Source organism: Terrapene carolina, unplaced genomic scaffold (assembly GCF_002925995.2).
Source record: "Terrapene carolina triunguis isolate 2854851 unplaced genomic scaffold, T_m_triunguis-2.0 Scaffold62, whole genome shotgun sequence".
Lineage (NCBI taxonomy): Eukaryota > Metazoa > Chordata > Testudines > Emydidae > Terrapene > Terrapene triunguis.
Window position 1 is genome coordinate 10,094,343 of NW_020664413.1, and position 18,145 is coordinate 10,112,487.

General features: G+C 40.9%; 1 protein-coding gene across 2 annotated transcripts; it reads right to left on the reverse strand.

Moving 5' to 3' along the window:
• Nucleotides 1–1,091: 1,091 nt before the first annotated feature.
• Nucleotides 1,092–17,884, reverse strand: LOC112117789 (ropporin-1). Of its 2 annotated transcripts, none has more exons than XM_024215858.2 (5): nucleotides 17,769–17,884; nucleotides 13,452–13,569; nucleotides 12,158–12,319; nucleotides 2,199–2,374; nucleotides 1,092–1,158 (listed from the first exon to the last, which is right to left on the reverse strand). In XM_024215858.2, the coding sequence occupies exons 1-5, from the start codon at nucleotides 17,882–17,884 to the stop codon at nucleotides 1,092–1,094; spliced, it is 639 nt and encodes a 212-aa protein (XP_024071626.1). The 2 variants fall into 2 exon arrangements, with proteins under 2 accessions (XP_024071626.1, XP_026503574.1); XM_026647789.1 differs by lacking the exon at nucleotides 17,769–17,884 and adding an exon at nucleotides 16,137–16,144.
• Between the last annotated feature and the right edge of the window lie 261 nt (nucleotides 17,885–18,145).

Below are 18,145 nucleotides of genomic sequence, written 5' to 3' on the forward strand. Positions count from 1 at the left end.
GCCCTGCTCCTGCTCCAATGGCAAAACTTCAATTAACTTAAGGAGCAGAATCAGACACATAGAGACAGATTCTGTGGTCATTTTGCACAAAAGGGCTAGGACAGAAGAAGCCTTCCTCACGCCTCACAAAATTACTGTCCCTCCTATATGCGGAGCTCAAGGATTGGTCTCTTTAGTCCGTCAGGAGCACACAATACCCTAAAGATGATGAGTAGTTATGGCGAAGAGGTAGAGCTTGTCACTGTCCTCCACTTTGGCCCCACTCCATGGAGCAGGGCCAATCTCACTGGATGGAGTAAGCTGTATCCACAAAGGGTGTAATAGTGGGTGGGTTTCTGGGGAGTGCAGGAAAGACAGAATGTTGCCTGGTGCTTGCACTGTGGTGGTACTGCTTCACCTCTTTCAGGCGTGATCTAGCTCTCTGTCAGGAGCACTGACATTAGATAAGATATAGTATAACACCATACAAGATAATTTTCCATAAGGTTCTTAGTGGTTTTACTTGGCAGCAGAAAATCATTAGTTTCCAATCATTGGTTGGAAAACTGGAATTTTTTCCTGCAAGAAATTTTGAATGAAAATCTTTCAATTTTTGGTCAAAAACATTTCGGTTTTCCAATGGGAAGTTTTGAATTAATTTGATTAAGATGTTATGTATGTTTTTTTTAAAACTGAAAACTGAAACCAAAAGGCATTTTAAATGGAAACAAAATGAACATTTTTTCATCTGAAAACATCAATTCAAAATGAGAATTTTTGTTTAGAAATTTTCTGCAAAATGTTTTTGTTGTAATTGACATATTCCGATGAAAAATTTGTTTCAACAAAACTGTATTTTTCAAAGGGAAAACTTTCAGCACAATAAATAAATAAATAAAATGCAAAATTGACCAGCTCTAATAATTAACCTGTGACAATGTTCTATTGCACTGACATTCTCTTAATCCACACTCACACATTTCTGATTGACTTCTTGGCCAAATTGTTTATTGATAGACACAAGAAAAAAGACAATGAAAGGCCTAATAGTAACCATTATTTTGAAGCACGTTTCTTCATCTTCCTATCAAAGTATTTGATAAGCTGTGCCACTATTCCAGTCTGACCCGTGGATTCTGGGTAAAATCATTCACCTTGATTAAGCCATCAGGTCCAATGCTGCATAAAAAATGAAATATATATTAAATTCATTGAGACCTGCATTTTCATTATAGAGGTAACAGAAAACATAATACTAATTATAAACTTCCCCTCTTCCACCCAATCTCTGCTCCCTGTGCTGTAGTCAAACTTCTCTTCTCTCCAAACTGTGCTCTTTGGCCCTCCTCCTTCTGTAGTTGAAGTCAATGGAAACATTTGCATTGACCTTAGTTGGAGTTGGATTGAACCCTTTGTCTCTTTCATCCATCCCAGATCATAATTTTCCCATAGCATCCTGTACACTTGGAACAAGTTTTTAATTTATTTACATCAAGATGCCTCCCTTTTTCAAAATACACATAACAAAACATGAAGCATTTACTCTATATTGTCATATTGTTATACCATTTACTATAATGACCATTCAGCATTCTGGGCATATTTGTTTTATTCTATTGAGCTATATTGCACTGTTGTAACTTTAGGGGCAGAGTCTCACCTGGTATAAATTGTCAAAACTTCTTTGAAATCAGTGGAGCTATGCCGTTTTTTCTAGCTGAGGATCTGCCCCTTAGAGTGTAAGCTGTCTGGGGCAGGAGCTTGTTACTTGTCTAGTGCTATATAAATAATAAATGGTAATAATCCTTAGGACTCTGCCACTTGAACTCTGTGCTTTTCTTTGGACTGAAAGAATTTGGTGCCAGGACATCTTTCTTTGTCTCCTTTGAAGCATTTAGCACACCTTTTGGTGCTATACAATGAATAATAATGATTCCTCCTTTTTCTTGTCTCTTCCTCCCCCATTATTATTGGCCTTTATTGCTCCCTCATAATTACCTTTCACTCCCTTATTTTAACAATTCTTTCCCTATGACTGCTACTATTTTCACTTCTTCCTAGTCTGTTTTGCTCTCTCTACCTTCTGCCTCTCTTTTCTACTGTCTCCCTTCCTCGTTTGTTCCTCCATCCTTCCTGCAGTTTAATAGCTACAGCATAAATACATGCCTCTAATGAAGGAACCTTTAACTATGGTTGACATTTGACAGAGATGTACTTACACCTCCTGTTCAATGTAATTCAGCATTCGGCTGACATGAGATGCTGAAATCTCCCCGTCCACTTCAGCAATGTATGTGTAGAGAAACTGGAAAGTGCTAAAAGGAATACGTGGGGGTCCACTGTCATAATCGCTGGATAAAACCTCACATATAATCTTCAGTGTTTTTGCAATAGTCTATTGGGAAAAGAGAATAAAATAAGTGAGCCTCACTTTTGGCACTATCAATGAAGAGACTAGAGGCCTACTTTTCTTGGTATGGAGAGAAACACTGTCATATAGACAAAAAATCTGTCTCAAAAGCCATAAATAAAGGATTGAATGATAAATGGCAATGTAATGAATAAAAGGAGAGGTCTGCTGGGATCTCCAGGAGCTGGATTAAGGCTTTATTTTATTTAACACCTTTATTAATGGTCTGGAAGATGAGATAAGTACTTGGAGGTTGTTTGATGAATAGTACTATTAGAAATGTGACATTATTCATATTATAAATAGTACATTTATTTTGCAGGTGATACTGAGGGCTAGATTCTGTCTTTAGGCCCAGGCTTGTGTGAGGGCTGATTATTGAGCAGTTGCATTTCAGGAATAGCTCTAAGAGGCATTGAGCCTTTCCCTCTCTTTTTTCTCATTACTCTCGCTGGGCAGCACTTTTCTTTTGGCCTATACCAGCAGCAAATTTTGACACTCTCTGTGCTGGCTGGTGCATTAGGGAATGGAGTTAAGGCTTTGCCAATTACCAGCCCCTCCATCCAAACCTGCCCTATGGAAGAGTAAATGGGCATAGATTATGCACCCGTGCACTTCAATTTAAGATCTGGTTAACCAGTTAAGGGGGTGTAAGAGGTTTTCAAACGCCCTCTTACTCCCCTGTGTGGGAGCATTTATTATGCATGTCAAAGTCTAGTGCGAACGTGGGAGGTATTGCAAACAAGATCTAATTCTATAATCCGGACTCAAGCAAAATTCCCATTAAAGTCAACTAATATAAAGGGACCTGAAAAGTTATCAGTAGGGAAATAATAAAATAAAATTCATCCCGGAAAAATGCAAACTAATATATTTTGTGAGGTGGGAACTCAGCTATTCAATGGGAAGGACAAATCTAGAGCACAGTAATGACAAAGTGGTGATGGTGAACAGCAATGGATATAGTGTCACAAAATACTCCACTGTGAATGTGGTTTTCATATGTAGAGAAATCATGTCATAGACTACAGGAATAACAATTCTACTGTGCAGTTTATGATTCAGGTGGGATTGCGCCTGCAACACTGTATACTTCTCAATACCAGAAAGAGGTTGAAAAATTGGAGGGAATTCAGAGAATAGCAACAAAAATTATTTAAGGGTTGGAGGAATTAATTTATAAGAAAAGACTCAAAGAAGAAATTATGTAAAAGCTGGGTACGTTATGAGTAATGAAATATATTATTATAATTATTTGTTGTGGTGTTGTTGAGATCTCAACACCATTGAGCGATGTGATTGGGTGGACTAGGCCCTGAGGCCCCCTGCTGGCGGCCTTTTGGCCCTGCCACACCCACCCCAGAAAAGGGCAGTAGAGCCATCCTCCAAGCTGCCTAGAGCAGCTGTGTGGGAAGCAGCCAATCAGGGCCCAGCAGACTAGTATAAAAAGAGCTGCAGGGACAGAGTAGGGGCAGTTCCTTGCTAGAGCTGAAGGAGAGTGGATGGTGTGTGGCTGGCTGAGGGATCTGCAGTACCTTGGATGAGGTAGTGCTGCCAGAAGCTGGGGAGAGTGAGAAGGAGCCCTGAGTGGGTTGTGGGGACTCCATCAGGACAAGGGCCTGAGGTAAGAGTGAAGATGGCACAGGACTGCGAGGAAGTGGCCTCGGGAATTAGAACAGCAGTGGGACTTAGATAAAGGGACACAGTGGACAGTTGCTATCTACAGGGTCCCTGGGTTGAGACCTGGAGTAGTGGATGGGCCTGGGTCCTTCCCATCCCCATTAACCACCAGGGAAAGTGGCCTGGACACTGAGGCACCCCAGAGGGGGGAAATGAACTACAACAGCCCAGCTGGAGAGTTGTGGACGGAAAGGCCCTAAGAGGGTGAAAATGTCGCCAGGGAGGGAGCCCTGGGGCACTACTCTATCCTGGAGCATGGACAACTGGTGGGAGACATTACAGAGGGCACTGAGAGAGATCCCTGTTGGGCTTGTACCCCAGAAGGGGTTATGCTTGTCTTTTATCACACAGACTGTGTGTAACTTGGCCAGAGGGCTGAGTCACCGAAGACCCACCACAAAGAGAGAGAGAATGTAAGCATATGCACTGGGCCAGAGGGCACTTGCGAGAGGTGAGTGTGACCCCATTACAGGTGGGTAGTATATAAACATAACAAAAGGATGGTTTCTGTGGCAAAAAGTTTACAATATCAGATGACAGACTGGTACAACAAATAAAAACTGTCTACAAGATCTGAAATGTGTAAATAACAAGAAGAACTAAGAGTTGCTTAGGATGGTATACTCTGGGGAGCTGAGACCTAACCTTTTTATGAGTGCTGTCATCAGCTAAGGTGAAACAAAATTCTTTTGCTTAGGAAAGTACAGGAAACAAACTAACAAAAGGAAGGAACTAGGAACAATAGAAGCAGAGCTGCAAGCCACCAAATCACACTAGAAAACAGGATGACCAGCTCTTTAGGCAATTATCTATAAGACAGGAAAAAAGCTGCATAATCATGAAAGACTTCAATCTGAGTGACACATGCTGGAGGTCTCATGCCACCAGTACTAAAATATCCTTGGAATTTATAAAAATTATAGATGGCCATTTCCTAACTCAAAAATTGTTGCATCCAACATGGGGCAATTTATATTAGACCACCTCTTGACAGATGAAGAGGAATTGATCACAGACATAAAAATCAGAGGATGCTTAGGTGTAAGCGATCATGACTTGGCTATATTTGTTATGTGTAAGCACAATAACTTCCAAACCAATAATATATGTACTTATTATTTTTACAAGAACCAATTTCACAAAACTGAAAACAATTAAGAGACAAATCAGTTGGGAGAAAGAGTTTAAACTAAAATTGTGTATGATAACTTGAAACTGTTCAAGAAGATTTTACTAGATGTACAAAAAGCCACAAGTGAGGAGGAAGGTTATGGTGGTTAAAAAACCTGCCTGGTTTAGAGAGGAAGTGACAGCAGCTATAAAAATATATAACAAATGAGATAAAGAGGAGACTAATAGCAGTGAATATAAATTGGAAGCTAGGAGTTTAAATAAATTGATAAGGGAAGCAAAAGGACACAAGGCAAAATCTATGGCCAGCAAAGTTATGGACAAGAAGGAGTTTAAGTATATTAGGAAGAAAAGGAATCCTAAAAACAGTACTGGTGCATTATTACATGGGAATAGTAGAATTGCCAATAATAATGCAGAAAAGGCAGAAGTGTTTAATAAATATTTCTGTTCTGTGTTTGGGGAGGAAAAAAATGATGTATTCATATCATAGGACAATTAAATACTTTCCATTCCAACAGTAACTAAGGAGGATGTTAAATAGCAACTATTAAAGTGAAATATTTTTTAAAACTCCTGGATGCAAGTTAGCTGGGCCTGCTGATTTAAAAAGTTGTCCAAGGAGCTCATTGGACCATTACTGTTGATTTTCAATAAGTCTTGGAACAGTGGGAAAGTTCCAGAGCACTGGAAGAAAGCTAATGTTGTGCCAATATTTAAACAAGCAAATGGGATGATCCAGTTAATTATAGGCCTGTCAGCCTGATATTGATCTCTGGCAAAATAATGGAATGGCTGATATAGGACTCAATTTACAAGGGGTTAAAGAATATGATGGTGTTATGGAAAATAGACCTGTCAGACTAATCTATTTTTTTTTTTTTAGAGTACAAGCTTGGTTGATAAAGGTAAGAGTATTGATGTGATATACTTAGACTTCTGTAAGGTGCTTGACTTGGTACTGCATGACATTTTAATTAAGAAACTAGAAGAATACAAAATCAACAATGGTATGCATTAAATGGATTAAAAACTAACAAAGTGATAGGTTTCAAAATGTAATTGTAAACAGGGGATCATCATTAAGCTGGTGTGTTTCTACAGGAGTCCTGCAGAGATTGGTTCTTGATGCTATGCTATTTAGCAGTTTTATCAATAACTTGGAAGAAAACAAAATAATTACTGATAAAGTTTGCAGATGACAAAGATTGGGGAGTGGTAAATAATGAAGAGGATAGTTCATTGACACAGGGTTATCTGGATCACTTGGTAAGCTGGGTGCCAGCAAACAATGTGTTTCAATGTGACCAAATGTTTACAGGATGGGGGGGGGAGGACTGTATCCTGGGAAGCAGTGACTCTGACAAAGTTTTGGGGGTCAGGGTGGACATTTAGCTGAACATGAGTTCCAAGCGTGATATTGTGCCTAAAAGGGCAAATGATTCTTGGGTGTATAAACAGGGATAAGGAGATTGCCTTACTTCTGTGTTTGGCCCTGGTGCCCACACTTCAGGAAGGATGATGGAAAAATTGGAAAGGTTTCAGAGAAGACCCATGAGAATAATTAAAGGACTGGAAAACATGTCTTTTAGAAAAAGATTCAAGGAGATCAATCTATTTAGCTTAACAAAGAGAAGGTTGAGGGTTGACTTGATCACAGCCTATGAGTACCTACATGGAGAACAGAAATCTGATAATAGAGGACTCTTCGATTTAGGAGACAAAGGTATATCCGGATCCAATGGCTGGAAGTTGAAGCTAGACAAATTCAGACTAGAAATAAAGTGCAGATTTTACAGTGATGGAAACTAAAAATTGGAATAACTTACTGAGGATTGTAGTGGATTCTCTCTCACAATAGATATTAGATCACGCCATTCATACAGTGTAAAGCATGCCTGGTTGGTTGGTACTGTTTTTACAGTGACTGCCTTGCACATTGGGGAGTCCCACCCTGCATTCTGTGTGCACCTAAACTTCTGATGAAGAGAGGTTCAGTTGTATAACGGATGATGGACTTAATTTGATGCACCAGTGTTTTCCATTGTGTGCCAGACACTAACCATAACCTTCTAGAATTCATCATTTGTAAAAACTCACCTTGAATGTAAAGGTCTGATATATATAAAACTATATTTCAAGCTCTCCTGGCCAGGAATCTTGACTTTTAATAAGTATTTCTGAAAAGCACCTAACTCACTTTTTGAATGCTGTAAAAATATTAACCGTAATCATGAAGGGATGTGAAGCATCCTTGAGATCAAGAGAGCTCTGGTGACGCTGGGATGGTTGTGAACCTTAAATGTTGAGGGCCCTGATATATTATTGTAACAGGATGGCTTGCCCATGGTCTGGAGTGCTTGGGGCTAAGCTAGCCTGCTTACAAGATGAGCCCCACCTGTGAGGAATCTGGTGATTCAAATATAAAGGGCAACAGGAAGCTGCAGGGAGGGGTGTGGCTAAGAGAGAGAGTAGCTGAGATTGCTAGAGCCAGGAGCAGGGCTGGCTCTAGCTTTTTTGCTGCCCTAAGTGCGCCAAAAAAAAAAGGGGGGGGGGAGGCCAGATTGTGCCGCCCAAAGAATGGCCGGAATGCCGCCCCTTAGAATGTGCCACCCCAAGCATGTGCTTCCTCGTCTGGTGCCTGGAGCCGGCCCTGGCCAGGAGGTCTGGCAGTATTCAGAAAAGAGGAGTTTATGTGGAGAAGGCGGAAAGAGCAGCTATGAAGAACAAGTTTAGTTCCTGTAGAGCACTAGCCAGATAAAGCCTGTGAGTGGGCGTTTAAGAAGGGAAGTTGAACTGACACACGTTGTTTGGTTTTGGACTTTTGAGTTCTGTATTTGACAAACTCTAGTGCCAACCTGAGGAGAACTGCAGGAGAGTGAATTAGAGTTTGAGCTTAGACGGTTACTGGAGACTGAGTTCTTACAGGGTCCAGATGAAGGGGAAAATAGAGGTGGACTGGCCAAAGAGGCAACCCTAGTCATGAGGGGGTGCTCAGGAGGCAGTAAATGGGCGCAATCATTATCCTATAAAGAAGGATTATCAGTTAAAGCCTTTTGTTGAATATGGAAGCATACAAATGGTTGATCCTGATATTCTAATATGCAACTAGAGTTTTTTTCTAAAAGTGTGGCCTAATTCTGATCTCATTAAAGTCAATAAAATGCCACCTTTAGTTCCCACTGATGCTAGCAGGAGTGTTCACTAGGACTATATGAAGCAGTTTAGGGATCATTAATCTTATAGAATTATCTAATTTGTAGGACAGCATCATTAAGGGCCACAATGTTTTGAACTTTATGCACTGCTGACAGTTTTAGCAATATAGTTTCCTCTCCTCCCCCCCCCCCACAGTTAGTGGATTAATATTATACATTGCACAGAAGGTTGCAAGACTCCTGAATCCCACAAGATGGAGCCAACTGATTGTACAATGACCAGCCCTATGCTTATTCTAAGACTGACAAAGGGTCCCTCATTATTTCTTTGAAATAAACTAATGCACATGTATTTTGTTAATTGGATTCATGGAAGTATCACTGGCACCTCATGGAAAACTTTTTACTTAGAGACAATTCTGCTGATGTGAATGTTTCTCACTAGTAGGGGCATTTGCATAAAAACAGGAGCTTTATTGTCTAGGACTTCATTGACTCCAACTGTTTGTTGCTCACCTGAAGTCAAAATTTTCTGTGACATCAAAATTATCTGCACAAACCCTAAGTCTGTCAAAATTAGAATATTATGACTTGAATTGAGGAATAAACTGAAGGAAGAGATGAATGCCTAAGCACAAATATCCCATTTTCATACAAATGTCCCTAATGAAACAAAAGAGAAGTGAAATACAGAAAATAGGATTTCTAAATACAATTATCTCTAAATGGAATGATTTTCAAGATTTACTATGAAGCAAATGTTGCTAGTGATACTGACTGATCATATTGAACAAAAGCACCACTGATGTAAAACTTGTAAAGGTTTAGTTAACACAGTGTTTAAAATGAGTTATATTTATTGTTTCAGGAGCAGATTAATACATTTTAAAGCCACGAGGGACCATTATGATAATCTAGTCTGACCTGCTAACTATAAGCCATAGAAGATCATCCTAGAACTTCTGCTTCAAGTCCATAACTTCTGTTTGAGCTATAGCATATCTTTTAGAAATGTATCTAATCTTGAGTTAAAGATTGCAAGTGATGGAGAATCCACCACATGCCTAGATATATTGTTCCAATGGCTAACTACCCTCAATGTTTTTTTAAAAAGCTTGCCTTAGAGAATACATTCACCTCCTCTGCAATAGATCAGATAGGATTTGAACATGCAACCACTTGGTTACAGAGCACAACATGTTCCGCTACCCCATTAAGCCATTGCAGCTATGTTGAGAATATAAATGTTAATAAAAATGTACACTTATTAATGCCTCTTTCAAATTATAAGAATCTAAAAGGGCACCTATCCTAGGTCCTAAGAGCCCCTGACATTTTCCCAAAATGCACATCATAACAAATCCAGCAGGAAACCCCATCATATAACAAACACAAGAATCTAAACTATTACAGCAAAGACATTAAAGAAACCCCTTCCACACCATGATATCAACCTGCATGAATTAACCCTTATCCTAAAGCCTCATTAAAATGATGAGTTTTGGAGCATACACTGAAGGACAACAGAATCGGGCTATTTCAGACACAGCAGGAAAATGAATTCCAAAGTCAAGGGGCTCTCATGGGGAACACTTCCTAACACTTCTTAACCAGGAGGGTTACAGACCAAACAGATCACCTCCATTAAGGTCAACTGTGGCAGTATTGTAGGGGGAGACAGATGGTCTCTCAAGTAGGCAGGTCCCAGGACATGTAGGGTTTTATAGATCAAAACGATCACCTTAAACGCCACTCTGAAATCCCCATGCAACCAGTGCAGATGACAAAGTACTACTGCAATGTGCTTGCAGTGAAATACCCCACTTAACAAGCAGGCTGCCTCATTCAGCACCAGCTTAATTAAAATGTATTGAATACACAGTCCCATGTAGAGCATGTTACAGTAATCAAATCTAATCTTGGGGTGGCAAAATCATTAGTCATGGAAGTGAGTTCTGAATTAGAGAGAAGGGGTTACAACTTTCTGGCCAGTCACAAATGAAAGACAACTACCCTGGCTGCTGTTGATACCTAATTATCCAGCTATAGCTGGGAATCTAGCTAGACTTCCAAATTTTGAAATTGGGTGAAAAATGGTGGACAAACACTCAGTCACAGGGGCAGATATAAACATCACCATATCTTCCAGTTTCATGCCAAACTCACCAACATCACATCTATTTTCTTTGGATTGAGACTCAGCCAACTCGCTCACATCCATGCTCCAATCTCAGCCAAGTTAAGGCTTTCAACTGCACCATAAAGCTGGGGAAATCAGCATATGAGCATTGGCCTGCTAAACCCAGGGTTGTGAATACAATCCTTCAGGGGGCCATTTAGGGATCTGGGGCAAAAATCTGTCTGGGATTGGGCCTGCATTGAGCAGGGGGTTGGACTAGATGACCTCCTGAGGTCCCTTCCAACCCTGATATTCTATGATTCCATATTGAAGGCCCCATAACCAATGGCTTCCTGCTAACCTTCCTAATGGCCTCCTAAAACTTTAATAGGTGTAGGAACAAAATGGAGCTTTGCAGTATCCCACATAAAAGCACCCTCAGGGAATATGAGTGATTGCCTGACACTACACCATGGGAATCTCACTGAGAAAAAAGAAGAACCCTGTCTACACTCCCTGGGACCTACAGGTGAGTCAATAACACCGTGTGATCTACAATATAGAAAACAGCTGATAGATCTAATGATATCAGCATAGTTACTTGATTTTCATCCATCACTAGAGAAAATCATCAGTCAATGTAGTTTCCTTGCTGAAGAAAGTGACAGTATCCAAGCTAACAAGAATCATAGAAATCTGAAGTATCTAGATACTATGATAGTTCCCACAACATTTTGAATAGTCTTAAGCACAAAAGGAAGACTAGATACAAGATGGCAGTCAACTAGATTGTCAAAATTAAATGATGGCTTCTTGAGGCCATGAGAGAAGGTGGCAGCTTGACCTCCTTAAGGCAGGGATTGCTAATCTCCATCAGCATTTGACCTAATATCTCCCCTCTGGTCTTCACCAGATAGGAAAGATGTGAATCTAGAACATAGGATGTGGCACCAAGTTCCCTCCAACACTTCTAGAATCTCAGTCAGCACCAACAGGTGAAATTTATGTGGAGTGACAAGATGTTCTTCCTCCATGGAAGCAGAGAATTTGGTCCAAATGTGCATAATTTTTCTCTTAAAAGAACTATACATTTCCTCATACTGGGAGGAATTTAGACTCACAGTGCAGAGAGCCAGAATAAACCAAAGCAAATCTATTGACTAAAATATTGTGGATGCTATGGTGGAGACAACCTCTTTTTGCCTTCCCTCATAGTTATGGCATACGTGTCTAGAAAAATCTTTGATACAATCAGATAAAGTCTATAACTCTGCCGCTGTGCCTCTAGCTGTCTTCCCCTATTGTTGCAAATCATCTGCAAAACAATGTGACCTGTTATAATGAAGTTGTGAAAGATGATCCAGGTACCACTATATTAGTGGTAGAGAAAATAAATCCTGTTATAAAAGCCTACGATGACATTGATCAGTTGGAGGAGCAATACTCTCTTGCAGAGCCTTCTATAAATGCTCTGGTTCCTTGACCTCTGAGGGCAGATTGTCAAAATAACTCCCTCATCCCATAAGGAACGGTGTGTGCTGAACTCAAAGCCAGGAGGTGTGTTTGGTCCATGACATGGGTAAAATAGCCAATTGCTCAACCTCCAATCGCAACACTAAATCAAGATCAGCTATGTAAAGAATATAAAAACGTGAATGGAAAAAGTGTAGATAAACTTACAACTCCAAGAGAGCTACATGCAAGGGCTAAAAACTTAAGCCATTCAATTTCTTCGGTAAAACGACCAACATTCATAACACTCTCAAATAAGTCTGTTGGGAGATTCAGCACCTTCCACATGTGGGCCAGTTCATCTACATGGATTATCAGTCTGCCACTCACCTGGAAAGAAATACATAATAATATGCATCACGGGTAAAGAAATACATTTTCCTTTCATTCCCAGTTTAAACTGAAATCTCATTAGCCCAAACATCCCCACCCTTTTTAACTATGAAATCTGGAGAGTCATTGAGGGGCTTGAACATTTTCTCCAACAAATACAGAGCAGAAGAGATGTAAAGAACAGAATGGGCTCCTAACAAAGTCCTTGAACTATGCTTGGCATGAGGTAAAGTCTTTTGGGTCAGTGGTAAGTACCACCAGGGTGCTATGTCAAAATAACAACTGTGTTGATGTCAGAGTATTTGACACAATGGACACTCTGAGGGTGCTGAAGTTCAGCTTCAGGCCTTGCCATACTGAATCTACACTAACAGAGCAGGATGCCCAGCTGGGACACTTTACTAGACTTTTGCTTTTGAAATGGTCTGGGCTGACTTTGAATTGGATTTATGGGAAGAGCTGATGATGTCAGCCTTTAGGAGCAACTGGATGTCTGACACATACGTTTTGCAGGCAGGGTTAAGAAAGCTCATTGTAGATTTGATCCATATAGAAAATAGAAATGAAGACTTAGGACAGTTATGATTCCAGACTGTAAATTTCGATATAATTAACAGCGTGAGTTAAGGAAATAAATTATTTCTGTTACATCTTGCAGGACTTCAATTTTACGAACATATAGCCTGAATGCGCAACCTTTAGTGTTGATGAATACTTATGCAAATAATCCCATTGCGTACCGTGGCATTACTTGTGTGAGTAAGTGTTCACCAAATTGAAGAAAGGTTGCCCAATCAGGACCAAAGGGAGTACAATTCAAGGAAAATTCTATTTTATACTGTTGCATCTAGCCAAGGAGTCACATTTTTAAAGGTCTTATTGCTCAGTTCTTCATTGGTAGAAACCTGTGATTTTTTTTCAAAGATACCAGCTAATATATTAGTATTCGCCATACACATTTTACTTGCATTCATTGACAAGAGTATTTGCGGACATAACATTGAAAGCAAATACATTTTCTCAGCCTGAAAATGTAGTATCAGTAACATTAAGGAAGCAAAATAGCATATGGATGTAAATGTTCTGTCTCTATATATTTGCCCTAGAAAGTAAATGAGATGTTTCTTACTCGTTGGTGTAAGACCTTTAAGAGCTCTGGAGTGAGTTCTGCCCAGTTTGACAAAGGTACCCTTTCCGATCGCTCTCTTACTGGAGGTGTATCACCACGGGCCACGGCACTAAAGTAACTAGATGGAGAAAGACAGATAGATGCTTGCTTTCTAAATGCTTTTAACAGAAGCAGATATTAAACATAATGGTTCATATGATTTATGCTTACTAAATAGAAGACAATTGCATTTCAACTATCTGATGCAGCGGCTTCTGTTTAAGTAGCACTGCTTTTAATCAGGAAAGTACTGTGCTATCAAACAACTTTCCTTTCATTCCTGCACATAAATGGTATTTTTAAGGCCTGAATCATCTCCCGTTGTAGTCAGTGGAGTTTTTCCATTGACTTCAATGGTCTTTTTATTCAGCCCATAGTGCTCTTTTCTTTGGACATCAAATTTTTGGCCCTGATTCAGGAAAGCATTAAAGCACAAGCGTAATTCCATTCCTATTCAGGAAAGTATGTTAGCATATACTTAAGAGCACTTCATGAATAAGAGTGCTTTCCTGAATTAGGGTCGTTAAATGAAAATCATCTTTTAAAGAAACCATACATTTTCTCACAAATTTTAGGACAAGTCTGTGATATTATCAAATAGAAGCAAATATGTTACAATAAAAGAGAACTTTCCTCCTAATAAAATATTAATGGTCATCCAGTATAAATCTTTTTCTCTTTAATAATGAACAGCACTACATTCAAAGTGCTTTATTGTTGCGCCAAAGGAAACTAGTATTCTGGAAACAATACAGACCAGCTTTAGCTATAATACAGTGGAACCCAACCTTATTACACAGGTGGGTCACATAAGCCTAAGCACAACCTACGTATATTAATAAGATTTAAAGTGACCAGTATTGATTTATATTTTAATTTCATCTTGTTTTGTATGTATTTAGATAGACGATACTGTTCATGGAAACAACCTATTTACACACTTGTGTAAACTAAAACAATGCAAACATAACGACAAAATGTAAACGAATTGGCCATTAGTATATTGTGTTGAAGTAGGCCGTGGGCCTTCTGCTGGACTATGTACGGCCCGTGGGCGGTAGGCTAGGCACCCCTGCTATAATACATTAAACTTATACTGAGCGAGGTGAAAGACAACAGGAATATTATTTTAAAAATAAAGAAATAACATCTTATGGTTCAGTCTATTTATCAAGTGTAATTAGCTTCTTTTTTTACTTAGATAAAGTTAACTCTTTAACCCAGGGGTCGGCAACCTTTCAGAAGTGGTGTGCCGAGTCTTCATTTATTCACTCTAATTTAAGGTTTCGCGTGCCAGTAAAACATTTTAACATTTTTAGAAGGTCTCTTTCTATAAATCTATAATATACAACTGTAACCCCTTTGGGGTTTAGAGAGCATGGCCCTTTAAATCTTTTTCCTAAGGGGGAGGGGGAGAGTGAGAAAAAAAGAGGGAAACTCCAGGGGGCAGCGCTGGAGCTCCAAGGAGAGGGGAAGGCAGCCTGCAGGCCCTGGAAAAGGGAAGCAGCAGAGAACCTGCCCGAGGCCTGAGACGGACAGGGCCGATCGGGGACACCCCAGGACAGGAGCCAGGAGGAGCACTGTGCCAGGGAGGAATTGCCGAGAAGGACAGGCCGGAGCTGGACCCAGTATCACTGCTGCCCAGAGCTGCATGGAGCTGTGAGTACTGGGGCTTCTGACTCTGCATTGGGAACAAGGAGGGAGGTTGCTAGGTAGTTAAGTGGGGAGGTGGTCGCTCTGTCTGGCTTTGCAGAGAGCGGCAGAAGAGGGCACCGGAGGGGTTTGTTGGGGGAAAGTTCACTGGCGCCGAAGACGACCAGGAGCACCCAAGACTCACCCCTGGACTGGAACTTTGCTCAGGACTCCTGAACTCTGTGTGCAGACACATTGCTCAGTGTCTGCCCTTCCAGACTGCGCTACCACTGGGCCTGTGGGGCCTTGGTTTGAATGCAGCCCTGTTTTACTGCTCCCCCTATATTTCCCCTTGTTGTTTTTCTCCTCTCATCCTCTGTAAATAAATGTCTCCCTTGTTGTATCCACTGTACTTTTCCTGTGGGGGTGTGTGTGTACTGCAAAGTCCCCGTATGGGCCACCAAGTGTAACTTTAGCGCCCTCGTGGCCAAGATGGAGTCTGCTCTGCAGGCAGCTCTGGCCAAGAGATGGCGTGCGCAGGAATGCAGCAGGAGAAATCCCTTCCACCCCAGGGGCACCTGTTCCAAACCCCCCAGAGTGAACGAACACACACCCCCACAGGAAAAGTACAGTGGATATAACAAGGGAAATATTTATTTACAGAGGATGAGAGGAGAAAAACAACAAGGGGAAATATAGGGGGAGCAGTAAAACAGGGCTGCATTAAAACCAAGGCCCCACAGGCCCCCCCGTGGTAGCAGAGTCTGGAAGGGCAGACACTGAGCAATGTGTCTGCACACAGAGTTCACGAGTCCTGAGCAAAGTTCCAGTCCAGTGGTGAGTCTTGGGTGCTCCTGGTCGTCTTCGGCGCCAGTGAACTTTCCCCCAACAAACCCCTCCGGTGCCCTCTTCTGCCGCTCTCTGCAAAGCCACACAGAGCGACCACCTCCCCACTTAACTAGCTACAGCCTCCCTCCTTGTTCCCAATGCAGAGTCAGAAGCCCCAGTACTCACAGCCCCATGCAGCTCTGGGCAGCAGTGATACTGCGTCCAGCTCCGGCCTGTCCTTCTCGGCAATTCCTCCCTGGCACAGTGCTCCTCCTGGCTCCTGTCCTGGGGTGTCCCCGATCGGCCCTGTCCGTCTCAGGCCTCGGGCAGGTTCTCTGCTGCTTCCCTTTTTCAGGGCCTGCAAGCTGCCTCTCCCTCTCCTCGGAGCTCCAGCGCTGCCCCCTGGAGTTTCCCTCCTTTTTTCTCACTCTCCCCCTCCCCCTTAGGAAAAAGATTTAAAGGGCCATGCTCTCTAAACCCCAAAGGGGTTACACAACAATAGTTTAGTAATATGTAAAGTAAATAAGGTTTTTAAAATGTCTAAGAAGCTTCATTTAAAATTAAATTAAAATGCAGAGCCCCCCGGACCAGTGGCCAGGACCCGGGCACTGTGAGTGCCACTGAAAATCAGCTCGCGTGCCACCTTTAGCATGTGTACCATAGGTTGCCTACCCCTGCTTTAACCTATCATCCACATATGTCAATATCAGCTGAGGGAGTTGACATTTCAGGATAGGCATGTTCATTAGACAAATTACATGTCAAATTGATTTAAACACTTGTGCCACTCGATGCACTGAATTACCCTGGGAAAAACTCCTAGTGGAGTATTTCAGTCCCCACAGCATTTAAACTTGAAAAAGGAAAATAAAATTTAACACATAGTTTGGGATTGCTGCAGTGCTGAACATTCCTGTTTAAAAACAAAACAATGAAACCAAAAACCCCCCACCTTGTAATCTATTGGATTTACTAACAATTTATCCTTTCTGCTGTTCTGGGGGCACGTCCAATCAGGCCACCCACTAATTTAGTGGTCACTGGAGAGTTGTTCCATGCTAAAGAAAAGGGAGGATGGATTGCAAAGATATGAGGCCATATCCTGACATGGTGCAAATCAGTATAGATACATCGATTTAAATGGAGGTATGCTGATTTATACCAGATTAGCATAGAACCCATTTTTAAAAAATGAACTAGCACCATAGATGTATGCACTTGTGATATACGCCTTACTCTCATTGCCCCTGGATGCTGAAGAGTTTTGAGTGTTATAGACCAGTGTTTCTAAAAGGTCCATAATTTATTAAAGTGCTGCATTTAGCTGGGAGCTCACTCTTCAGAGGAATTTCATTTTAAACAGTCTCAATTCAAAGTGGCAACTGTACATCTGGGAACATACAATGATCACCAACATCTCAACCTTTGACTAGATTAAATTAATAGTGTGCCAGCTGTAGAGACATTTAAAATACCAGATATCCAGCCGTAGTGGGGACAAAGAGAAGGTAAGTGTGGGTCTCTCACAAATATTAACTTTGGAGCACAATACAAGCCAAATCTGGAGAGGAAATGAGGACCTGCAAATCACATTGACTTCACAGTGTTGCCAGATGCTCAGTAGATCTCAAAAGCTATTGTGCACCAACGATCAGATCTTCAGCTGGTGTAAATCAGTGTAGCTCCAATGAATACATCCACTGAAGTTGACTTCAGTGGGTAGATCCAGTGAAGTGATTAACTTTTCCATGGTGGCAGGCATAAATCTTTTATAACTAGGGTTTGATTTTTTTAAGTGTTAGGAAAAAATGAACATACTCAGACGCCCATTGGAGCAGATCTGGAGGCTGGGTTCGAATAGCAGACTTTGTAAACTGTTTCAGCAGTTCTGGCAGTTCTGGAGGGATGCATATTTGCTTATCTGTATATGGCATAATTACTGCACCTATGGGGAAAAATAATAGTTTTGTAACATACTCTGTCTATGTTAAAAATGTGTTTAAAAATAAGTAATAAAATCTTGTTAGAAAAGCAGTCAATACTTCTGGAAAGATCTGTTTTAATTTGTGAACTATTTTAGCGGCTCAGTATGCTGGCTATACGTCTGTTGACTCTGTAAACAGTTTCAGAACAAATAAGGCACTATACTACACATGTTATAAAACCAAATAAAAAAGAGACAGATTTCTATAGGT